Raw genomic sequence first — 26,170 nt, 5'->3', positions numbered from 1 at the left:
CCAAACACCTTTCAGACTTCTGTGTGTTTGGGGGGGTCAAAGGAAAGAGAGAACAAAGGAGAGTACGAGGGATGATAGTAATTAGCTAGCATAATGAAAGCAAATGTTCAACAGGAATAGTTTCAAAAGAACACATCTTGCTTTGAAGGTTTACAGCAGAGGCTCAGTAAAGTCTTGTGGGCATTTAACTGTAATCTTGGAAACTACGAAGTATGTAAAATTCCACAGAAGAAACGGCTTATGCCCATTGCGCCAAGGTACAAAACAGAATGGAAACTTCAGTAGAGCAACTCAGGTGTTTTGCTTGTTAGTTTTTATTGTTGATTTTGGGTTCTTATGCAGAGTGGTGCCAATTGCACAATTGTAGTTGTTTGCTTGTGTGATAGTGGCTTTGTGAAAACAGTGTCTTTTTCATTCAAAGATGTATGGACCCTATTAAAACCCAGAAGGAAAAACTGTTGTAATTGCTGAGTTGTTCCCTTTTTCGCCTCTTACCGTATCCTGCTACAAGAAGGTTTTTCTTAGGAGTTCACAGTCATCTTTTTTCGATGATCATTGATTTTCTAACCATGAATGGTGAATGCTTGGGAGGGACGCTCCCTATTGGGAGGGAAACTTGGCAAAGTGATAAGTAAAAATTTTTATATAAAAGCAGGATATTTCATTATGTGTTTCTCAATTTCATTTTGCAACAACGTTGAATAAGAGCAGAGTCTTTTTGTGCAGCCTGGTTTCCATTTCAGTTTCAGCCTATTAGAATCTATTTTTTGTGTATCATGATATGACACGGTAGAATCAAGCAATGCTATAACGGAGAAAGGTTTTTGTTTCGTGCAAAGGGGACCATCCAATATAAAACAGTGTGCAGTTAGCTTCACCTTTAATAATTACTAGCAACATAAGACAAAAGTAGTGGTAAAACCAAAAGATTAGGTGTAAATTTTGCATCTGAAAATTTAGAAGTTTTCTCCAATATGAAAATCCTGTAAGGAGAAAATAAAGGGAGAGGAAGGAAAGTAATTTTTTATATCACAGAATTTTTTTATAGACTCAGTTCTCTTCACATGTTCATGTGGTTTTTTTCAAGTTGCTTAATTTCCCTTCTGTCCCCCTGTTATTAAACCTATAAGACAGCAGACATTGGTTAGGAACATAATAGTGTTATCTTGGCCTACTATTGTATCACAAAAACTGACCATTTTTTAAAAATGGGGTTTTTTTTCATTTTACATTCAGTTTCTTCTGAATTAGGTTTTTTTAATGTATTTGAAAAGACTGCGGTATAATGTTCCTGTAATAATACCTCCCATTCAGTGGCAGCTATTCAGTTCTACTGTCTATGATATTCAAAAGTCTTCTAACAATTTTATTTTCTTTTCCTAGGTATAAGAAAAACCTTAAAGCACTCTATGTTGTACATCCAACCAACTTCATAAAAATTCTGTGGAATATCTTTAAACCTCTTATAAGGTACTTGGTAGTTTATTCAACACATTTTCCCATTTAGTTTAAGGATGGTTTGTTCTCTAGTAAGTTGCTTTTAAAAACTCTTGAGGTAAAATATGTCAGGCAAGAGCACAATAGCCATTTAAACTGTGTTGAACTAATGAGTGAGGTGAGCTTAAGCTTGGGTATGAATAATGGGATAGAGTTCTTTTCTTTCTAAGAACAGGGAGTCTCAATTCATAGTCGTTTTACTCCTACGTTAAAGTAAATATCACTTTAAAATATAGTTATTCTGTGGACCATGAATGACTTTTTTGTCCGCTTTGACAGCACTTAGCACAATAGAACTGGGTCCGTGACTGGAGTTACTAGGTGGTACGGTAAAGCAGATAATAGATGGTTAACCTTCGGTCTGATCTCAAGTGCTGCGATGAATAGGAATTATACTATTTGTGTATTCAAAGTTCATGGATAAGCCCTGAAGTGCCCATAAGAATTTGAGGTGGAAGGTATAATGATGAAGGTAGATTTTACTGGTGCATTCTTTGCATGGTAAAACATGACGTTATCTGCACGGAACTGGCAACAATGTGCAGATAATGCTAAGTGCTAGGATAGTTGGGTTTTCTTAGTTTTTGTTCCTGAACTTCTGTCACTTTTAAAGTAATTCTAACATTTTGCAGATTACACTATGAATGTCCTCAGGGCTAAAGGACAAAAACAGCTTATCTTGAGAAGTCATAACAAACCAACTAAAAATGTCCATTGCAGTAACTTGCAATTCGTTCAATTTCGACTGGTAGAAAGTTAATTAATTAGGAGGGGGGGGAGTTTAACTTCTAGACAGATCAGAACATGTAAGAAACGTGAAAACGAAAAAGTCATTGTAGCTAAAAATCCTTACAGAACATGCTGTTCTTGAAAGAAGATGACTGGCTATAGATCTTTATTTTAACTGGAAGTGAAATAAAAGCCAGAGATTCAGGACGCAGACCAATGGCGAGAAAAATGTGACAGAAACAGGAGGTCCAGTAGCTGATAATACCTCAGGAATGGATTTTTTTGTTCCTGATTTGCTGTACGATGGGTATGGAAAACTTTGTAGAAGAAAAGCCCAATAAAACCAGAAAAACTCTTGATGTACATTACAACACTGAGGTGGAATCAGCTTCTTTCTCAGAGGCAGCTGAGAGCTCCTTAGGAATAGCTCCAGGCAAGCAGTTTTGGGGCACCGATGGTTTTTAGTCTGTGAGTGTTAATGCATTCAGTGGAGCCACAGTGGGCTATTTGACCTAGAGTAATAAGTGGCTGCTAATTCTTACAAAAGAGAAGTTTACAGGTACCTGTTCCAAAAAATTTTCCCTGGATCTTACTATGTCTGTGTAAATAAGATGAATGCTTTTTATCTTGGAAGAGTATGATACACTAGCCACTAAATCCTTAAATTTGGATGTGAAAATGGGTGATCCTGATAAGTTTAAGCATTCGTATTTAGCGTAGAAAATTCAAACCAGGGCTTGTCAACTTAGATGCATCATCATCTTGATCTTCTTAACACCCTGCTTTCATCAGGATTGGCTGTTGTTGTTTGTGCTCAGCTTTTACCAATGTGTACCTGAATACTTGATTTGAGTCCTTATTTTTCAACTCTCTCTGTTGTTAAAATATGTCACCAACAGAAACAAAGATACTTGTACACTGGCATTGACAAAATAATTGAAAGTATGAGTAAACTCTGAAAAGGCCGATAAACCAGAAGGCAGGAATTAGCTGAAGCTAGGAAAAAAAACCCCTCTTTACTGCTTAAAGTGGTTTAATTGCAAAAATGCTCACATGCATTTGTGGTTTAGGTTAACTCAAGTTTGGGTGTGTCAAGTGAAGGAAAACATAAGAATATAATTTTAAAACTCAAATGTGAAAGTGCCTATATACAATTTACCTAAATTGTACTCTCATTTGATACTAAAACTTATTAAAATTTTTAATTTACTAGAATAGTACAATTTAAAATTTGTTCACAGTACCTTTTCCTTCCAGTTTAGAATAATCATATCTTAGTAGATCACACTTTTCTTTAACTGTCAATATTAAACCAAACTTCACAAAAAGGCAGAAAAGTCCTCTAGACTTTCTGTTTCTAGTTCTGCTGGATTATAGCCCAGACTCAGCTGTAGATAGTGTTTCCACTAAAAATCACAGATGTAAAATAAATTCCATTATGAAGAAACATGTCATTATTCTTCAGAGCTCTGTTAGTACATTTGGTACCTGTTAGTACATGGCCTAAGTACTTTTACATGAACATGTGTTTGCCAAGAACTGGACGAATGACAGAATTATTAGAGTGAAGAACGAAAGTAATAAATATTTTAGCATGCTTTATTTGAAAGTATTTACGAAAATGTAAATACGGTAGATAGGTTGATCTCCTTTCCAGTCCCAAAAGAGGTGATCAAGAAGGTAGTGTCAAGTCAAATGTATTTTTTCCAAGCTGCAAGAAAACTGTAAGAGCGTATTTCTGTATGTGAGCTAACAGAAGCCACCCACCTGTTATCAAATTAATATACATTTAGGTGGTGGTGGTGATGTGGCATTTTTAAGGAACAGGAATAATTCCTAATTGCCCAGGATTTAGTTACAAATTATGTGCCCTGTAACATGTCCTTTGTTACCAGGGCTGATTAGTTACAGAGAATTCTGTGCTAGCCCGTGGCTTAGGTGAGATGTTGAAATCACAGGCTGTTTTGGCTAAAAGACACACTGAAGAGCTCTGAAGTTGTACACACACAGATTGATATCCGTCAGTGTCCCCTTGCTGTCTTGCCTGCTGGCAAAATTTAGCTCATTTCAATTAAAAGCTTTGAAAATGCTGAAGTGACTCATATTAGTGCCATCTCCCACTAGAGGGAGTGTGTGTACGTGTATTTGACAATCCGGGGATAAATTCGTTAGTGGGAGAGAATTTTTCTTGTATTTTACGATCAAAGTAAGTTGCAGCAAAGCATACTTTTTATCATAAACACCTATCATTTTGCTTGACACTTCATTACAGGACAGAGATTTTGTGTTGTGGAAAAATATGAAATTATTTCAGACCACATGTATAAATGTGTCCTGAGCTTTGTTTGAATGCCTCAACCTTTAAGTAGTGTATTCTGGCTGAAACTCAAGACCTAACTGGTGATACTTGGTGCTTCAAATTTGGAATTTGGAAATCTGTTTTGTGCAACTCATAGAAAAACCTTATTATTCAGGATGTTTCCTAGAAGCTGTCCAGCTCTTTTCAAAATAGGCAAAGCTGATGGCCCAACGCTTCAAGGGTATACACTATCCATGCTTTGAAAATCTTGCCTGTCGCTTACTACTTTATAGTTTGTGTCTACAGCCCCATTATTTTGTCTTTTGGCAGGGAGCAGTGCCTAAATAGCACAAACATGTTGTTCTGTTGGCCATAACATTTTCTCCTAAAGTTAACAGTTCTTCAGAGGTCTTTCTAATGCTGTGTGAAAGCTGTTTTTCAGTGGCTTTTAAAGTAGTGTTTTTCATATCTATGCAAATCACAAAACATTCAGATGGAAGTCAGTTATTTTTATTCAAATCAGACTCTCAGGCATGCACTGTATATGTTTGATCATATGAAATGAAATACATCTTATGTCTCCTGCTGCTTCAATTACAGTCTAATTTTGAGTTGCATCAGCACTTACATTTTTGTAATAGAAACTAAACCCTCCATAAATGTTCTTCCTATGCTGATTTTTATACTTCTTTGTGATTTTTTTTTTTTAAATTTTATTTTGTTTTAGCCATAAGTTTGGGAAAAAAATCACCTACTTGAACTATTTAAGTGACCTGAGAGAGCATCTCAAATATGACCAGCTAAATATCCCTCAAGAAGTCATCCGGTATGTGGCAAGTTTAAAATGCGTTGTCTCACCTTTTCTCAGGTGGAGTTGCATCCTGTTCACTGTAGTCCAAACAGAATCTAATCCTGTTTCTTCAGTGATTAAAAGTCTAATTTACCTGTTTGTGCTTGGTTGGATTTAATTCTGAAAGCTACGTTGCCATCAAAGACGTGCTGAAGTGCATTGGGTTCTCTAAAAGAGACTCTAAAAGAGAAGAGAATGCTATATAGTTTTCTAAAGATTTGGAACATCTTTATCTCAGTTGTGGAGCATTTTCTTAGTGTAACTGCAGCTTCTGCGTGAGTGTTAACAAAACCAGTCCGTATGTCATTACTGCTTAAGAGTATCGCATAATGTTTGTGGTCAAAAATGTAATCCTGATCTCTTTGCTTTCATATTGTAACAGATTAAGTGACTTCCTTTTGCTAAGAGCATTCCCAGTCAGCAAAGTGTTGATTGATTTTAAACTTTATGGATATATCTACTGTTAGCAGATCTATTACTTTTATATCGTGCATGTATGTGTATTAGGGAGGAGTATTGGAGAGGGGTTGGGAGAGGAAAAGAAAAAGAAATGCATAGGGCTGGAATTGTCAAGTGCCAGTATTAGTATCAATAACGGTCTTTTCGACACAGCACTTTACATGGAAATGCTTTGATGTACTGACAGGAAGTGATTTTATGTCACTGCTGAATGAAAGTAACTGGAAGCTTTGATTATGACTGTTATTGATGCCTGGTGGGTTTTTACACACCTTTTGTGTAAATATGGAATAAGGAAAAATACCTTACAGCTCTAAGGTTATAAATTGGATTGCATGGTTGCCAAAGAAAGGGGAGTTGTATTTTGAGTAGCAAATAGGTTTGAATTTTGCTGTTAAATTATAGCGTGTTCCTGTTTTTTGGACACATTTATTACTATACTCCATTGGTTGAAGCAAAAGAGCTCTTGTATGTCTTGCTTAAGTATTCTACCACAAATACTACTAAAAAATTTCCCTACTGCTGAAATTAAATCCAAGTTCTGTAAGATGTGGAAATTGTCAGCAAGTCAGCATTATGAGCAATACTGATAGCTGTTCATATATATAGTTTGTCAATGGTGGTGCACAGAAAATCAATGATTTCTTGAATTTTGCAGACATGATGAAAATCTTCGGGGGAAACAGAAGGGAAAACTGCCACCTGTGGTTAAGATTCCTCCACCACGGCCACCTCTACCTACCCAGCAATTTGGAGTCAGCCTGAAATAGTAAGCTATGAGATTTCTAAAATACGAGATTTCTATACCCCGCAGCCTTCTGTAATGTGCACATTCACTGGACAGAATGTCTGCAAATATTTTGTTTATTATATGTTTCATTTCTCATTCTCTTTGAAAGCCACAAAACTACAAGGCTAGAAAATAGGTTTTATGAATTCAGGACAAGTACCTCTGTCCTTGTGACCTGCCTGGTCTTCATGTTTACATGCTTATCTTTGTAGTTAGTGGTAGTTAGTACCAGCATGACTGCACAACTTTTCTCCCAGTGGACAGAAATTTGCCCATATATGACAGAGCCTCGAGCTAATCTGTTGCTGGTGGATGCTGGCAGTGTGAAAGTGTTTTGGAGACAGTTAGATGGTGGATAGCAAAGCCAAAACAAAGCGTCAGGCTCCAAAATGGCTGCATAAAGCTAAAATGGATGCTTGAGCCTTTATATATTGCTGTTTCATTGCTCACATATTGTTGTGATCAGAGTTTTATGAAATGAATAAAATCACTTCCTTACAGAAATGCCCTGACAGCTGTTTACATAGATTACAGCACTGTATGTGGTATAAAAAGTGATTTACTTTACAGAAGGAATGGGATGGCAATAGTACTTGCAAGATTCAATTTTGGTTAAAAAAAAACCAACAAAACCCACAAAAAAAACACCACAAAACCTTCTAGCTTCCTACCCACAGTAATTTCTGTCATCTTTCTGTGGCATCCTTCTCAAAAACAGCTGAAGAAAATTGTTTGCATTCAGCAAAGGCATTTTAGGCTGTCTGATACGTGGACATTTGTCAAATCTCCTCCCACCCCCAGTCTACTTTTCTGGTTCTAATGATTCAGCTGTAAATGAGATATAAAATATAATTTTCCCCTGGTTAAATGTTAAGCATTAGTCCTCTCTGGAAGGCCTGAAATTAGAACAATCAATATCTATTGTGTAAGAGCTACTATGACATTAACTTTTATGATACCTCTTCAGAGTTCAACCTAACACTTGAAACATGGCTAACTCAGTTCCCTAATTCAGAGAGTATCTTTTAGGTGGGCTCTGCTGGGTCATTAAGGAGGACAATGTTTTATGCCACCACTTCAGTAGTAAAACCTGGATTGTTTGCAGGCATCGGGGCACACTCTGTCACTTGCCTCCAGCCCAGCCTGGCTGCTCAAGCAGGTCTATCAAACTTTTTGTAGGCTTATGTGATCAGACAGCATGTTGTGGACTACTCTTACCATCTGCTAGTCGTATTTTATTTCTCTGACAGTGCCTGAACAGTAAAAGTGTCTTTCGCTGGGCTGCACATGATAAGGCTGTGGCGGCCACCCTTCCTGACTCTGCCACTTCCCAGCTGCATTACCATCAGCAAACTGCGTCCTTGACATGTCCCTTAGCTTTCCCAAGTATAAAAACGGTGGCTGCTTACAAAGAGGTTTTCTGTGGAAGATCTGTGGGTGGAGAAATGCCAAGCGAGGCATTACTATCATTTTTGACCTAAAGAGTTCCAGCACTGGTGATGGAGGCGCTGATGGACAGATGCCATCCATGTATGAGTGCAGCTTACAGGGCTCAGGTGTCCAAAATCAACGTATACAGGGATATTCATTCCTCTGTCTGCCCACCCTTGTCCAAATTCCCTCTTTAGAAAGAGACAGTGCTGCTTCACCACATAAAAATCACAAATAAACAAATCCCCTATGACTAAATGAGAAATTGAGGCTGTGTTTGTGAAGAAAGGTAAAGTTAACGGAGGAGAAGGAATGATATGTGTGGAGAGCTTCTAAAATCTGAACCAAGGAAAAATATCAACTTTCAACTTGATGAATTAATTGCTTTTGCTAATTCCTTCTCCTTTTATGATCTCTATAGACTGTAATGACAAAATGGCAGTGACCTCCCATCTGTCTAGCAAAGAGGCAGGTTTGAAGTCTTCTCCTGGGTGAGGCTCTTCCATTTTTCTGAAGAGAGCCTTAGGGAGACCCTGATTTTATTTTCTATAGGCTTATGGGAATATGTGTGCTGTGTATTTCACTACAGTTAGTAAAAAATTGTACTGTCAGAGATGCTGCTGAGAGAAAGCTGCTGTCATTAAAGGACTGTCTCTCTGTGGAGTCTTTTTCTTTAGTTTAAGAAAAGAAGCAGTAAGGCCCATAGGCCTGAGGTTTCATCAGATTCAGTACTTCTGGGATGATGATTTTTATTGAGTCAGTAAAAGGTTGGTGAATAGGATTTATCCAAAGCCGTCATAGGTGGCCTAATTTTGATAAGATGTTTGATAATGGTATCCTAATGACTTTTGTCTGTGGAAGGTGGTAAAGCCATACCCGTTTAAAAGTGCCTCCCTAAAAGCAGCGAGCAATGCTGTCTCTGGTAATACTTCCTCATTTAACTTTTTTCTCAGTTTATATTGGTTATTACATTTGCTTTCCAGAGCTATAATTAAAAACTAGAAGAGCAAAAAGTGGCTAAGCATTGGTTCAAAATATCTCACTTTTGTCCAGTGGGCAGGGGGGGAAAAACCTGTTTTGTTAGGACAGCAAAATGAAGCTGAAGGAGGTTTCCATCTAGACACTGATAAATGACTGTCTGGGATCAGTGCCTTGTCTTGGAGGAATCTGTTAACTCACAAAGACATTTTTAACCTTGTAGAGTCAGATTTTCAAAATAACATAAGGCAACTGGGCATTTGAAAATTGTGGAAGGTCTGTGAGAGCTGGGAGTATAATTCTTTGAAATATAATCTATACTGAATTAGCTTTAATTTATGAGTGAGTTGTATATCTTATTATCAGGTTAGTTCAAAACTTTTCTTTCTTATGTTACCCCCATCCACTCAGGATCCAAAATCTGAATTTAAAATGGCTACATGTGATCTTTTTAACCCCTCAGTGTCATCCTAAACTCTTTGTGGGGAGAAAAAAACAAACACGCACCAAGCTGACTGGATCTTAAGTGTCCATCCGGCTTTATTTAAATATACTCGTTGGGGATTTAAACGTGTACTTTATTAAGCACAGACATGAATTGGAATACCTTCCTCATTGTGAGCTCCTGTGAGGACACAATAATTTGGTCTTTGCAACTAGAACTTGAATCTAATACCAAGTTGTCCTGAAGTTTCCACTGAAACTATGCCAATTCAAACAATAATAAATGAACTTAATGAAGCCACCATCCAAAGGTGGCTTATAGGATGTCTTTAGAATAAAGTGTGAAGGACCAAAAAAAGATTGGCTTCCTCCCTACTTAATTCCTTATGGCTACATGTACAGAGCAGACTTGCCCAGTTTGCTGAATGACGGACTTTCCATAGCATTTCTGATCCCCAGCCAGCATTGCCTGCTTGCCAAAATGCACCTGTAATGGTTTGAACTCGTGTTAAAAACTGTGTGATTTTCTTGAAAATATAAAATGACACAACTGAAACTAATGTTCATCTTCATGGGCATATCAGACAGAACAGTTATCCTGAAGAGGTTTTGTCCACGCTTAATTTTTCAGTTATAATTTAATGGGAATCCATGCTCGGATTTGACAGCTACTTTAGAATATGTAGCCCAGAGTGTGTGGGATAGCTTGCATGTTTAATGTTTATTATGTCCTTCTCTAACTTGCTAATTCAAGCTTCTTATGTGCAGATAGAGTGAGGAGGATAACAACCATAATGAGTTAGTTTAAAGGTTTATCAAGCCTCACGTCATGTCTCCAACAGAGGGCAATAGCAGATGTTAGCAGGGAGCAGTGTTACAACAGGGCAAGTGTGCAGCGATACTTCCTCGGGTATAATGTCCCAGCTTATAGTGATTAGAGACTGACAGAGGGGAGTACTACAGTACTATGAAAATGACCTTCTGTTACTCACTAGTAGCTATTACTTTTATAAATCTAGACATTTCAAAGAATGTTCATGTATTGTGTTGATATAGCAAGACTATATGCTGTTCATTCAGCAATGCTACCTTCACACACGAAATGTAGAGCAGCAGGAATTAGCTATTCAGAATACGACCTTGCTAGTTTGCACTGCATGTCAGGGTGAAAAATAGGATTTTTATTCTAAAAGCCATTAATAAAGATTTTATGTTCCAAAAGGCAAGGAAAAATTTGGGGTATCTTCTGCTTCTGTTGATCAGATAAATACAGTTAAAATGCATGAATGAAGCTTCCTAAATATGCAGTACTTTAAAGGAATTAATAATTGACTATATGGGCCAAGCAGCATCATTGTCCTCTGCTGTATGTTCAGCAAGCTCCTATAAACCCCTGTTGCTGCACCCGATTGCCTCTGTAATCAAGGAAAGCTACAGCTGAGCTCCAGCACAGAGCACAGAGTTGACCTTGACTAGCTATTGACATTGTTCTGTTTTCTCCGATTGGTTTTAAAATCTAAAATTAAATAGCTTTTGTGGGAAGACGGGAAATGTTTTGTTTTTCTATCTATTGCCATGGATGGGGAGAGGGGGCAGAGAAAATGCACACAATTGCCACAACTGTATAGCTTTTGCTTGTTGAATTGTTATCATAAACATTTCAAGGTGCTTTCCTTCTGGTCATAATCTTTCTGCTTGTGCATGCTGTGCATGCATGACCAGGGAGGAAGAATGCATTCTAAACCAAATCTCAGCATGTCTCAGCAGGGGAAAAATGAAAAGGAGAGGGAAAGCAGAGAGAGAGAAAGATTATCAGCCAAGAATACTTAATGACACTTCAGAACAATGTGTAAAGGCCTTTCTTGATAACAGTCCACTGTCTTGAAACGAGTCATTGGGTATATAATGTGTTGCAGTAACTAATCGTATATCGTGTAGTGAGGAGGACTCATTCTCCCTGGCTACTGTGTTTACTGGAATAGATCCCTCTTGAATCTGATGTGTTGCTGCAATATGATTCAGATGCAGTCCTGAGCAATATGCTCTAACATGCTCTAGGCAATCCTGCTTCAGCAGGGGAGTTGGACTAGATGATCTCTATGGTCCCTTCCAACTCTAAAAAAATTCAGTGAAAAATTCAGTGAAATCTGTGAATCAGTTACAGAAAACTATACCATGCACTGAAATGCTCTGTTAAGCTCATCTCTTAAGCAGAAAGCGTAAGAGATCTCTCATTTCAAATTGCCTGTAGTAGTGCCTGATCTCCAGTGTCAGTTTGCATTGTCCATTATAAAGCACAGCTGCTCGTCACACTATCCCAAACAAGGCAAGAAAAATGCAGATTACTTGACAGGATCCACAAAGAGAGGATAGAGGTGTAATTTCATTGACCTCTGAGCCAGTCTGATTTACATTAGCTATGGTAATGTCCCTATTATTTTTTTGTCACTTTAGGTCTTGTAAACTGAACACTATGTCCCACATTGCGAAATGCTATGAAAATATCCATCCCAGATTTCCCCAGTGTTGGAGAAACAGAACAAACCTTCTCGTGTAACTATTAGTGAATATCTACTCTATTTTAACATAGCATTTGTCTTGTGGACCTCTTTCATTGTACTGGGCATGAAACCTTCCTTCAAGGGAAATGGGAATCCTGTAGAAAATGGAGATGAGCAGAAACTGTATCTTTTTTCCTAGAAAAGAAAAACGATGTGTAAGTTTTATTATTACAAATTATAGCCCAGTTATTTGTCTCACCTCTCTGACAGATAAACTAGTGCTCAGCAGGAGCAAGTGCTGTAAATAATCAGTTTGCTATTTATATACTGAAATGGGAAACACATTTATGGGTAACAATAATAATTAGAAAACATTTATAAAAAGCTGCTGGGTTCTATTTGGTGCCTCTGGAGTAAGCAGCTGTAAGAAAGCAAAAACAATCAGTGCAACTTCAGAGAGACTGAGAATGGGTTCCATGAGCTTAAATTGTCAATAATAAAGATGTAACAGCTTCCAAGCAAATTAAAGTCTTGATGATGTTCCCATTTAAGTGAATTAGGCTTTCGACTAATTTTAATAAAAGTTGCCCTAAATGTTTAGGGTACTAATCTGAATACAGAAAGTAAAATTATTTGACACACAAGAAGTGTATTATAACTCCCCTATTAGAAAGGCTAAAATAAATAGTTGGGTTTTTTTCCTTACCTTGATTTGCTGCAGACTTTTCCTCGCTGGTATCCTGCACATTGACCTTGGTACTGACCTCATCTCCCAGCCCCTTTTCTTGTTTAGTCCCTTACCAGGGGATATAATTTCACTGGGGATTTCAACTTTGCATGCTGTGCAAAGAACCCCTACATTCCTTCCTTGTGTGGTTTATTAGCAAGGCTAATTTATTAATGGGGCTGCACAGTCACTGCCTGTTTTGTTCTATGTTGTTGCAGGTGGGTTGTTATACAACACTGATCTACTGCGAGAGAAAATAATTCAGCTCCAGAAGCTGCCTTTCAGAGCAGGGGGTTTGCATGGCTCTTTTCCCTTTGCTGTGGCCAACTTCTGCAGGGGCTGGTATGAGAGCTCATGGCACTGAAGCAAAGTTACTTACTAATTTCTCTTCTCTGAGGTCCAGACGGAAGGCAGGGGGAAGGGGAGAACAACCTGAGTCTCGGAGCTGGTCTGAGAGCACTACACAACTCCTGCATGGTTGTAATACTGACACTGACCTTCTGCTCTACAGTGTCACCAGTATGCGTGCAGCTGCTGTAAGACTGTTAAGCTGGAAGGAGCAGGAGAGACTAGGAGTGATGGGATATGTATCCTGAAAGGGGCTGAGAGGATTTTTTTTTTTATGGAGGTACCTGATTGTCACTGTAAGTAAGAAGAGGGTGCTTCTCAGAGGACTAGGTCATAAACTTGGTCTTGGTAGCATTTCAAGCCATGGCCTTTTCTAGTCAGTGAGTTTTTTTCATGAGGCACTTAATGGTCTCTGGTTTAGCTCTTGTAAGATGTCTGTGATAATGAGGAAGATTGAGGTTGGACTTGGTCATACAAGTCAGGTCATAAATATTTCTCTGGCCGTTATCATGTTGTTATGATACCACAGAGAATGATTACTCCAGCAAGACCAGTGCTGTTTCATATTGAAATTAACGGTCCCTTGCCAGTGTGTAAGGACAAGAAGTTGTATCATTTCATCTAAAGATCATACTTGCAAGCAGCAGCAAATGCTGAGAACTGCTAACATATAAAAGATTATACTTTAGGATTATCTGAATTAAACTTGTTCCTTGCTGTTAGTCCTTTTCTTCCTGCAAGTGTATTGCATATATTGTAGAATTTATTTGATCAAATGTCTAAATTTATCATGTTATGAACATGGTTTTGTGAAACTTGGCTATATTTTTTATCAAAATCCCTATGTCTGTTTACATCAAGGAAAATTCCCCTTTCCTAAACAGTTCCTGTTAGATATAAATACAGCAGTGTCCACAAAGTAGTATTAACCCACACATAAAGCAGTATTGAATTTTATACGCTTTAGATTCTGATATGGATACTTTGTTGAAAAAAAAAAAAAGGCAGGAAAAATTTGTTCAGTAGATTGATATTTAGTTAGGTTCACAGAAGAGCCATGGGCTTATGTCAACCAAATTTAACAGAGGAGCAGAGCTCTCACAAGTACTAGAAGCTTTTAAAAATCATTGGCTGGAAGGAGAGAAATTATAGCAGGAATTCAGTTCTCTGCTATATTTGGTCTGCTTGTGACCAGTTAGTTAGATGGTGATTAATTATGAGCTACTCCTTACCTTATGAAGAAATACGACATGAAGAGGTGAGAGGAGGAAATGAAAATACTCTGTAAGGGAAGTGAGGTTATAGATGACATAAGGAAATGATACCAGATTACTATGATGAGGAAAGAGTTAGGACTTAGGATACAAATCCGTAAATCAACTTCATTAATTCTGCAGCTGAGGGAATGACTTAGAACCTTTCAAACAGCAAGTTGGTCTAGGTATTTGATATAGTAGAACGAGCTCTGGGAGCTGGATTAACAAGTTTATTACAATCAAGTAACAAGTTGCTTTGTTTTATATAGCACTAAGGGCAGTGGCACACAAAACATGCGCAGTAGAGGGAAATAAATATGGTCTAGGAGGATCTGTATAATATACAGATACACAGACATTATTGCCTAGGAAGAGATTGCATGTTGAAAATAGGAAAGAGTAGGACTGGGTGGGCAATGAAACTGGAACTGGAAGAAAATGCACTGGTGGCTCAGCATTATTTTCCTGGAATGGGGAATGAGGTCAAAGTGTTTGATGGCTGAATAACTGAATAGCATGAAGTATATTCCCCTGTCAGTTTATGAGTAAAAGAGGCAAAACCACAGGGTATTTCAGTACATAAGTCATGATCCTGCTCTGAGTCGTTCCATTGAAGGAACACCCCCAGTGCCCCGGTACGTGAAGCTGGAGGTGACCAATCTCCTAAGCCTGGGGATCCAAAATTAAACCAGTATACGTAACTTCTTCTAACTCCCTTCATAGGCATAGGGAAAGCAAATATGAGGAGAAGGGGGGGGATATAACAATGTCCCTACCCCTCCATGCTGATTTATGTTGCAGTAACATTTATTTTAAAGTAGTTTTATGTGTGGTGTAAATACAAAATATAATACTGGATTGCTCCTTCCATGCAATGTTACATAAGTTGTATCAAATACACTCCAGTTATTAGCAGTTATTTTATATTAAGCCTAGGCAGAAAGAGAAGAAATCACAGTACTTGGAAAGGAAAAAGCCTCTTAAGAATCATTGTTCTCTGCAGGGGCAACCTCAGCTAGTAGCACTAGGTTAAGGCTATGTTACATGTTGTATAAAAATCTCGCATTTTCTGTGGATAAGTTGCAGCATTTGCAGCCTCTCATGATACAGTCACAGATCTGTGTGCTGTTTGTGCTGGTGCTTTAGAGTTTGTCGGTAAAGCTGGTCACCTTTTAAATATCAAATATGAAATTGTACACATAGATATATTAAGTTTACTTTAAAATATGAGATTCGTCCTTTATTTTGTTGTTGATTGCTATAAAAATGTAGCAGAATACTCAGCAGATACTGACCGTCTCTTTTGTTATACTTCTTGAACTGCCAAAGACTTTTTTTTTAATAAGGAAGATAATTGCAGAATTTTCTGCACTGTCTAGATCAAGAAAATGCTATGTTCGATTTTTTGCCTCAACTGTTCACTCATGAAAGAGAAAGAAATCTCATTTCATGGGAATCATTCAAAGTGCTAATAATCTCACTGCATCACTTTGCCTTCAAAATAAATAGTACAATATCCTTTTAATTATACATACACTGTAGCTTAAAAAGAGACAAACGACAAAGAAAAATCTGCATGATAAAAGGCTCCTAAACTCGCAGCATCCCTTGATCAAGACTTATTATGAAGAATTCACTGCAAACTCCTTCCTCTCCTGCCTCTGAGCTGCCTTGAAACCCCGTTCCACCAATGGTTTCCATCCGAATCCGGTCAGAGCCACCACCGTTGCCGTCATTGTGTCATGGTTAAACACAGCCCTGCTGGGGCATGCCAAGTGAGGGGAACAAAACTGGAGCAAAAACAATCTCAAGTGGGGGTAACATTAGTCTGGGTCACCGTTCTGCTGCTCTGTCCTTGACTCCCCTTCAGTGTAGTAAATAGCACTTATTTATTACTTGGCACTGTTGCAGTTATATAGCTTTTCTAGCGGGAATAAAGCATTTAAGAACAGCTCTTTGAATAGGAGTCTAAATCACCTGTTTCAATGACTCATTCAGTGCCTGTTAGAGTTGTGGAGGACCCTTGTGTTTGGCGCAGGCTCTTTAATTTGTGGACTTTAATGTATGCTCTCAGATATCACTCAGGTTTTTGCTGAAACTCTTCTGTCTTGGTTTTAACTCTTTGTCTATAAATGCCATTTTAAAGGCTGTTACTTTTTCCTTTTTTTTTTTTCCCCTAACAGTATCAAGGACAAAAATAAAGGCGAACTAATCCCCCCAGTAATGAAGGAAACTGTATCCTACCTAAAAAGAAAAGGTGAGTTTTGTGTCAAAAGAGGATGTGTCTTACGGAATCAGGACAATAGTGTAAAATTATATAGTACTCAGTGCCTCATTGAGCAAAGTTTACAGCTACACAGGATGTGTTTATATCCTGAAAACTTGAGTGGCAGTTGGGCACTGTCTGGAGAGCTTTGATGGGTGGGGAATAATTATCAGATTATTGTCCCACTATGAAAAAAAAAAACAACAAAAAAACCTTTTTGTCCTTAGGATTTGATTAGGGCATAGCAAATGAGAGAAGATGTCTTGAAATACGTATCTTCAACTGGTATCATATTGTTGGTTTTAAGTAGAACTCCCAGTAAAAAACAATGAGAAATTGTGTTTTTATAGAACCAGTGGCCTCAAAAACTCATTGAAAAAACGTATTTTGCAGGAGTAAGCCTGAAGCCCTCCCTTCACAATGGCACATAGAGACCCTTTGACTACAGTTCATATCCATAGTTACGTTATATAGAGATACAGATTAAAAAGACCCGTATTTAAAATGGGAGCATCCAAATCCGGGTTCCCTGTGTCACCTTCATGTACAGGGCAAAGAGAGGGTAGACTCTGAACCGCTGGCTCTACCGCTGAGCTCCCCAGTGCATGCCTGACCAACAAAAAGGACCCAGATATCAGATGCTATCTGCAGAGTAAGTGCACTGTATTCCCTACATAGGGACAAAGGTGTATGCAGAGAGAAAGTCAGAGATAAGGCTGCGGTCTTGAGATTCCTTTTCCCAGTGTAATGTGATTTTATGTTTTGATCCCTGATTTTTAAGGCAATGACAGCAACATTTCCATAGCCCTTTGTGCTCCAAGACCTCAGAGTTTCACAAATGTTTGCTAAGTCTTACAGTACTAAATCTATAGCCAGAGTACATTTATCTTACAGGAGACAGAATAGAAAGAGAGCATAACACAGTTATGTGATGGGCACAACATTACATGGTGGTAGAACTGGGAATGATTCCTAGGATCCCTGAAAGAAGGGTGTGAATTTTTAATAACTGTGTCAATACAGGCAAGTGAAGAAAATCAAAATGTGTTTGGTTCAGTTATTTAAAAAAAAAAAAAAAGGAAACATCACTGGCCTGTTAAGTTTGGTTAATATTTGAACAAATTTTGAGGATCAGCATGAATTTTATTAAACAAAAACCAGACTCAGATCTCTATATTGCTGTTAAATGAGTTTTACCTGAGGTTTTCCTCATTTAAAGAGCTGTTTGTGTTGACAGAGTACAAATAATATAAAATACACATTTTGACTAAATTATATTCTTATGTAGATAGTCACCCAAAACCTATATCCCAAAATATTCCCAATTCTTAATTTGCAGCCTTGAGCTGTTATTCTGAACAAGATAAATTTTGCTTTCAGTATTCAAATAGTATGCAACATTGATCTCTGTTCATTTTAACTATTGTCACTAGGGTTTGTTCCGAGTTTGAATTTATTTGAACCCCAAGTGAGAAATTTCAAACTTTTTAAAAACTTGTACTGAACAGGCTTCATATTTGTGAAGGCAAAGGGGAGGGGAAAATAAAAACGTTGCATCTCAGTGTTATTGTTGATTCTCAAGAGAAAATACGGCTTCATTTAAATCAGTACAAGATCATACTGATTTAAATGAGGACAGACTAGACACTTCGTGTCTTGCCCTCATTGCTAGGCTATGCTTCTTAGTATTTTAGCTTACCCCATGGTAAATAACAACATTAAATAACTGCCCATTTTGTTTTTGTTTGGGCTTCATTCCTTGAGTGAAGCTGATTAATGACATGCATAGGAGAATGAGAGAGAGATCCACTGCAGTGGATACCTGCTTACCGCTTGCAAGCAGTGGAGCATAGCATCTGTAGAGACACTTGTGTACGGAACAGCTAGCTCCTCGCCTCTTGAAATTGCTGATTTATCTTCAAAATACCTGCAGCAGCCAAGGCCAAGTACTGGAGTGGGGCCAGTTCTGCCATTAAAGGTATCTACTGATCTGCAGTAGATGAAGAGTTACTAATAGACTTCGTTGAAGGCCTCTTGGTCCAAATTCAGGATTTCCACTCAAGCCTATAAAGCTGTTTGGATGTGCTGTTTCCAGACTGGTGCTAATGATGAAAACTTTGCAGGTGTAGCTTGTATCAAATATTATGGTCGGATACAGGGAATGTAAATAGTTCACTGCTAAGAATGTTGAAGGCAAGTGACTGGCAGCTTGAGACAATCCCTGTAATTATAATTCTAAGTGGATAATTAGAACTTGTGTAGTGTATCAGTGCGTGCCCCATCTGCAGATGAAAGCCAGACTTTTTCATGTTTTAAATTGTTATGAAACAATCAACCTTACATATATTTAGCTTATCTTAATAAGCAAATACCTCTTTCTCACTAATCACAGGAGTCAAGAGAGCTAAAATGAGGATGAATGTGCACTAACATCATTACGTCTCACAGCTGTTATTATTTAGAAATTGAGTGAAAATTTAGTCACTAGAATGTTAATTGATTTAAACTTTTGGCTGTGCTTGGGAGGAGGGCTTTGCGTATTTGGCACATCCTTGGACCTTTTTAATGATTTTAAAGAAATAGGAGATTTATGGCCATCATTATATTGTGCTAGTGACCAGTAACTAGTAATTCTTGCACTGATCTGACATAAAACCTCCTCCATGTCTTGCTTTTGTTCTTTCTGGGTGTTTTGTCTCATCACTATTGCACCAGTCCCATACTCTCAACAATTGCTGAGTCCAGCTCAGATACCCAGTTTTCTGAAGCAGCAATGCCAACTGCGCAGTACAGGGAAAAAATAGCAAGTTTTAGCTCTCATGGTTGTGATAAAAGAAAGGCTTGGCTCAACTTTGTCTTTGCAGAATTTCTCCTAGCTGAAATGTTTGTTATTCTGAAAGCAGTAATCATCCTTGGGTTTTCTCCAAACTTAATCTTTTTTTGGCTAAATTATTCATCTGTTCAATGCTGTATCAGCACAGTTTGTAAAGGATAGTCTCTCAGGAAATGTGATGATACTTTCGAACAAAGCCCTTGTCCTACTTTGTGCATCTACACAAGTCTGTGGCGTGGTAATGCTGGCCACCGATACCTAGTCCAGCCCATACGCTTGCTAGCCGGGCTATCTTTTTTTTCCCCAGCTCTCTGTCCTTCAGTGTCCCCAGGAAGGAAGGGCATGGGCTCTGTCAACGTTGATATTTTCCAACCAAGCCCAGGTTTGCTCAGAGCTGTCATAATCCCTATCATAAGGAGATCTCCACAAACCAGATTTCTAAGGAGGGATGGCTTGTCAGGTAGAGTGTTTTCTGACATTCTCAGCCAGCTGATGCTTGAAAGCCAAGTACCTGCCGTGCCAAGGCTGTTAAGCGGTAGGTGATAGACATGCATTTTTTTGCACTTGATTATAAGTGTGCAGGTATCTGTTGTACCTGCTGTCTGCTATGATTTTAACTCTTTCTCTAAAATGGGAATATCTCAATTCTGCCATCAGCTTCAGCGAGTGTCAGTTCCTGTGCTGACAGCCCCGGGAGGCTGACTGGCAGCGTTCTTTGCACTCCAGACGCAGCCGTGAGCACAGTGAGAGCTTCAGTTCATCTTCCGGAAGTGACAAAAATTCACTGTCATTACCCTATTGATTTTGGCATAGTTTCCAGCCCTGCAGAATTAGCAGGGAGTGGGTTTTGGTTTTCACCCTAGGTGCAGTATTTCCACTCTTTCTTCCCACTGCTACATTTTTACATTTATGTACCTGAAATCAGTTTCTGAAACTCTGGCTTAGATCACAGAAGCTTCTGCAAAATCACGCTTCATCAACAGGTTTTAAGATTTCTTGAAACATCAGAGACCCTCTGGCATTTGTTAAGCCCATTCTGTGCTGGTCAGGCTCTTATTTCCTGAACAGATGTGATGCGGGAGCTGTGGTGGTATTCAAACTAGGCACCAGCCTGCAATAATATGCTACCAGGTTAAGTAAAATTTCAGTCTCTAAAGTTCACCCGGCCTTTTTCTTCTTAATGTCTCTGATCCCTTTGACAGATTGCTTCAGTCACTTTTTTCCTCCTTGATGTTTAAATTTTCTGCCTCGGTTTCAGACGACACTGTTTGCAGAAGTGTTCTTCCTGGTGTGGAAGCATCCTCATCTACACAAATGAGCCAAAACTCCCCTTCTTGTACCAAGTTACTGAGTGGTCTCTGACAGCAGCAAGCGTGTCTTCATCCCCAAGAGCCAAATTAACATTATGACAGTGAGTGTGGGTTTCTTTCTAGTATGTTTTCACTGAATTTCACTGAATTTTTAGAGTTGGAAGGGACCATAAAGATCATCTAGTCCAATTCCCCTGCTGAAGCAGGATTGCCCAGAGCATGTCAGAGCATGTTACTCAGGACTGCATCCAGGCGGGTCTTGAAAATCTCCAGAGACGGGGACTCCACAACTTCCCTGGGCAGCCTGTTCCAGTGCTCTGTCACCCTCACCCTAAAGAAGTTTCTTCTCATATTTGAGTGGAACCTCCTATGTTCCAGCTTGTGCCCGTTGCCCCTCGTCCTCTCACTGGCAACCACTGAAAAGAGTTTGGCTCCCTCCTCCTTCAGCCCACCCTTCAGATACTTATAAGCATTGATAAGGTCTCCCCTCAGCCTTTTCTTCTCCAGGCTAAAGAGTCCCAGCTCTCTCAGCCTTTCTTCATAAGGGAGATGCTCCAATCCTTGAATCATCCTCGTATGTTTATCTGACTGTGTATTTAGATAGCTGTTTATAAGTGAGATGACTCTCGCTAGATCCAGTTAGTAAGTCACCTTAACAGAGACTAAAGAATCTACTGTAAGCAGAGGTTCCTCTACATCTGTTTGTATTATATAAATGAGATCTGTTACGGCTGATGCCTCAGACACTGTTACAACTAACACAATAAACTAAGTATCTTAATTTCTGTAGTAATTTTCAGGTTACTTTTTCAACAAAGAACGAGAAAATAAGCATCTCACCACCTTCATTCTTGCTCTGCTTTAGAGTGAAAAATGTTCTTAAAAGTTTTTAGTAATGGATTCTACAAATGCTTAATTTAAGTTCCTGCTAACCTTCGCAGGGCAGAATTGCTTTCCTAGAATGAGTTCCGAGTATCTGAGAAAATCATCAGCTCATTAAGGCTAAGCCTCAGAGTTCATCTTCTGGATGAAACTAGAGAGATGCTTTTAATTTCAGAAGTAAGGTATCAGTGTCGTCCTGTACCCAACGGATGATTTAGATCAAAGAGGAAGGGCAGGTTTAGCATAGCACGTTTGTGAATAGATCTTTGTAGTAACTAGCAAACCAGAGGACGGTTTTTTCTATGCTCAGCCTCAAAACCACAACATGTTCATCTGTCTAGTTTATAAATGCAAGGCTTGACTTGCATTTGCACTAAGGATGCATCTTTGTGTGTATGGCTTCCATAACACTCGGGGACAGGGTTGTGCGAGGGGCTGCAGCTGCTGGTGCTGCCCACACGGACCCAGCAGGGCAGAGGAGGGCACACTCACTTCAGAGCTGCCCTGTCTCCAAGGCAGTTTTATCCGTCATAGGAAATTCACATTCAGAAATGCACTTCTGCTTTTAAAATCTAATAAGATACCACAGCAGAAGTTCCCTTTCATGTCTTTTACTTACATGTCTTTTTTTCTAGAAAAGCAGGTTACAGACTGGATGTAAGGTATCATGATAAATTAAAAGCTAAGTGGTGTGTGGCTGGTGGTTTTGGTGTTTGTTTAGGTCAGCATTGGTACAATTCACCATGCTGTCTTAGTTTTCAAAAGTCTGACCCACAGTTTGAGTGCATGGTAAAATCCGTATTTTGTTTGCAACACCCCACCCCACCCCGCCCCCAACACCTAGAGGTCAGAAGACGGCTTTTAAGGGAACTTGTATTTGATTCATTATAAAGGTGCATATAAACTGCACTGTTCAGACCTGCGTGAAGATGTCAGATAGGCTTGAGGAACATTCCTGCTCTTTGTAAGCTGTCTTAATTATTAATAAGCTATCATTTGTACTGGTCTTATGCAAAATACCAATTTGAAATACGTAGGTAGGATTATTATTTTTAATGTATTTTATGTTTTAGAGAGTAGCCTCAAAGGGATAAGCTACATGTTTGTCCATGTTTTAAACAATTTAAAACAAAAGCTAACCTGCTGGTATTATTACAAAAATTCCCAAAATTTGGTAACATTTGCGTGTTAATGGCCAAATAAGGGAACAGCTACAAAAAAAATTGCATAGAGCACTGATTACTAAAGAGACCATGTGAGATCAGCAGCAGCTTGGAAATGATGGAACAATAAACTCACAGTGAAGGAATCCGCACTACAGAATTGTAAAGCAGAAAAGATAACTGTCCCCTATAGGAACATCATCTCGCAGTAGCCCCATTGCCCAGTCTTTCTCTCTTACCTCATCTCTTGTTGACTGGAAGTGCTTTGCAGCACAAAGGTTTTGTTCAATGTTGTCTTGTGGTACCACAGGAGAGTCCTGGGTGATGACTAAGACTTCTAAATGAAATGGTAATAACCATGCTATAGAAGTTTAATGATAAAGTAATAAAAGTCCTGTGGTATGATTATAGTGACAACTAAAGCTGTCCTTTATCTGTTCAATAGCAGGAGCAGTGGTAAACAGTGATTAATCTTTCCTTCTCATCCCCTCCATGAAGCACAACAAATCTTGCTGATGAAGAAAGTTTTGGTTCCATTTTTTTAATGTGAATGAATACATCCTGGTGGTGATAGTCAGAATGGGTAGAGATGGATGGTTATGCATTCTGAATACGTTTGGATTGCTGCAGCTTAGTGAGTTTGCCTTCTGGCCTCCACTTCTTGTGATCAATCAAATATCTTTTAAAAATGCAACACTGAGAAAGCTTGACATAGGCCATATAAACATTTCTGAGTTCTTGGCTCTTTTGTTTTCAAGTGAATGTTTTTACCTAGGGTTCATGGAGATGAGATAAATCCCAAGACTGGTTCTTGTGCCATCAAATAAAAATGAACCTTGTAATAAGCACAGTTTGTGGTTTTGGTGCTCAGGCATTGCAAATAAATTATGTTCAGAGGTGCCAAGTGTAAACTGAGAATATTCATTCATAAATCCAAAGGCTAGAGACTCTGCCATTCAAAACCGCAAGGACACAGGTACACTTTGGGTTCTGTGGAGGATGCACAGTTCTACACCCTTGCTGCTGCTGCTCAGCTTTTCAGTAGGGCTGGAACTGTCCCTTCTCTTTCCCCTTTGCCCTTGATCTGCTGTGCACCTTCTTGCAGTGCAAATCGTCTTTACATACTGCGGACATCATGCTCACTTGTTCTGTATTCATTGCACAAAGTACAAGGGAAAGGAAGGTTGTGCAGTCTCCTCCTCAAACTTGTACTGCATTCTAGCTTTAAAAAAACGTATCTCACATTTGTCTTAAGCAAAAAAAATTCACAGTTGCCACTACTTTAGGCATTTAAGATGTTACACTGAAAATGGACAATTTAAATATACTATAAACTCATCAGTCCACATATTAGAAATAAATTAGTTCTAGTTTTTAAAAAGGAATCTTATTAGGATTAGGTAATCTGCAAGAAGATGTCTAAATCAGTTGTATTAATGAGAATCAAAAATGCTTCCAAATCTGGCTGGACACTTCCTGAGACTTGGCAGGACCCCAGCCAAAAGAAACGTTTCCAAACTCAATTTGGGACAGAAGGAATTCAGATGCTCACTCTTTGCTATTTCTCTTCTGAAAGCAGACAAATTAACAAAGGTTTTTGATGCCAGCAACCCTCAAATCAAGGATGATTGAAAGAAAAAGAATGTAATTTTCTCATCTCTCTCTCTTTGACAAGTTTGCAGCAATGTGACAGCATGTGTTGCTTTAATTTATCTTTATCAGTTTTGATTTTCTGTGTCTTTCCAGTGGGACAACTGACTGGGGGGAGTAGAAGGGGGTTAAGTATTTTTAGCAACAGTTTATTAAATCGGAGTGTGACACAGTTGTGTCATTGCACTGTGAAATTTTGTCTACTGTGGTAAAAGCCATCTTATTTCAATGTGGAATGAAGTGCCTGCCTGTTTTCGTTTATGATTACTGACATTTAAATAATTACTCAGTTAAGTTCTCAATCACAGAATCACTTTTTATTGAATACAGATGGCTCCTTCACTAGACACATCACTACGGGTTTTTTTCTGTATATCACTTAATATTGAAAATAAAATTGCACTCTTTTTGGTCTGGAGAGCTTAGTGCAGGGTAGCAAAAGGCCACTGATCTCTGTATCTGTCTGTATCTATCTATATCTTTTTTGGTGAGGGGCAGGGAGCAGTTTGTGCTGAGTTACCTCCACAGAGGCTCTGCAGCGTTGATAGAATATGTGAGTGACATGCAGCTGCATGTTTATCAGAACTGGAAAGCCCAGGCGAGCTGCTCATGTCAGTCATCCCCTACCAGTGTTCTGGCAAGCGCTGCTGCTCCAGGGTTGGTATTTTCTATAGACTGCCTTACCCATGCTATTAATGGCAAAATAGTTCAACGTGTACACAAAAAAGGTATTTCTCTAAAGAGGCAGCTGACATGAGTAAATGGGATTTGATTGAAGAACACAACTAACAAATTAAATAGGCTACCTCAAAGTTATTTTTTTTTAAAGGACATAAATGATTGCTTTGAGCTGCAATGACCAGGATTGTCTTCAGGCAATTTTTTTCCCCATCCCGTAACTCTGGCTACTCCAGCATGTGTTTTGTCTGCAAAGAGAAGATAAAACGATTAATTTTATTATAGTGCAGGCACCACGTGTTAGCTTAAGTATGGTAGTTCCAAAACCTGGTTTGTGGGTTTTTTTTCCCCCTAGTGTCTGAAATGGAAGAGACAGGTTTGGAGAAAGTGTTTCCTGACAGTATGTAAGGCCATGAATTTGTCCATCACAGTGGAATAACCAACAAGAGGTTTCAGGTCCCTTTTCTCCTTCTCATCCCTTTATGAGACCCCAGTTGGGGGCATATGCCTATGCTGTTCAGGTTATAGGACATGGGAAGCACCATTGTTCAAATCATGTTTTCAGATAGCTTTCCCCTGCCCTGCCTAAACGCAGAAGACACTGAGAGCAATTAGTAGACTTCTTTGGAAGTATCCTGCTCAGTTTATATACAGCACAGAAGTGAAAAAAATACATTGCAAAAGAGCTGTCTTTGTACTCAGGCTCATTGTTTTCCCCTTTCAGTAGCATAATTCCTGTTGACTTATCTTTCTGTTTACCAGTAGGCTGAAGTTATGACCCATACTTTATTTAAAAAATGTTATTATATATATAATATTTATGCAAAAAAGATGTGGCTCATTTGCTGTTGGGGTTCTCTTGCTTTAACAGGAGCATATAGCTTTTTCTTTCTTCCTGAGAATTTCACTAGCCTACATTTAATTAGTATCATGTCATTTGGATAGGTTGCCCACAAACGTAAGAAGGATTGCAGATACCTGCTTTGGTAGTTGGCTTGTTGCCACCTTTGATCAAACAAATTACTGTATATTGATTCTTTTTCAGCTGTCCTAGAAAATGAATTCTCAGTGATGAATGG

The 26,170-nt window shown here is 38.7% G+C and overlaps 1 protein-coding gene across 2 annotated transcripts in view; it reads left to right on the top strand.

Annotated features, from left to right (window-relative positions):
• ARHGAP8 (Rho GTPase activating protein 8) overlaps positions 1 to 26,170 on the top strand; it is an 80,911-nt gene that overhangs the window by 40,955 nt on the left and 13,786 nt on the right. For both annotated transcript variants that reach the window (XM_074168657.1, XM_074168665.1), the window contains exons 5-8: positions 1,384 to 1,470; positions 5,253 to 5,351; positions 6,493 to 6,603; positions 16,493 to 16,566. In XM_074168657.1, the coding sequence (XP_074024758.1) occupies positions 1,384 to 1,470; positions 5,253 to 5,351; positions 6,493 to 6,603; positions 16,493 to 16,566 (371 nt within the window). The remainder of the gene's footprint in view (positions 1 to 1,383; positions 1,471 to 5,252; positions 5,352 to 6,492; positions 6,604 to 16,492; positions 16,567 to 26,170) is intronic.

This window comes from Numenius arquata, chromosome 1 (genome assembly GCF_964106895.1).
Source record: "Numenius arquata chromosome 1, bNumArq3.hap1.1, whole genome shotgun sequence".
Classification (NCBI taxonomy): domain Eukaryota; kingdom Metazoa; phylum Chordata; class Aves; order Charadriiformes; family Scolopacidae; genus Numenius; species Numenius arquata.
Note: the sequence above shows the minus strand (reverse complement) of the source record. Positions and strands in the feature narration are given on the sequence as shown.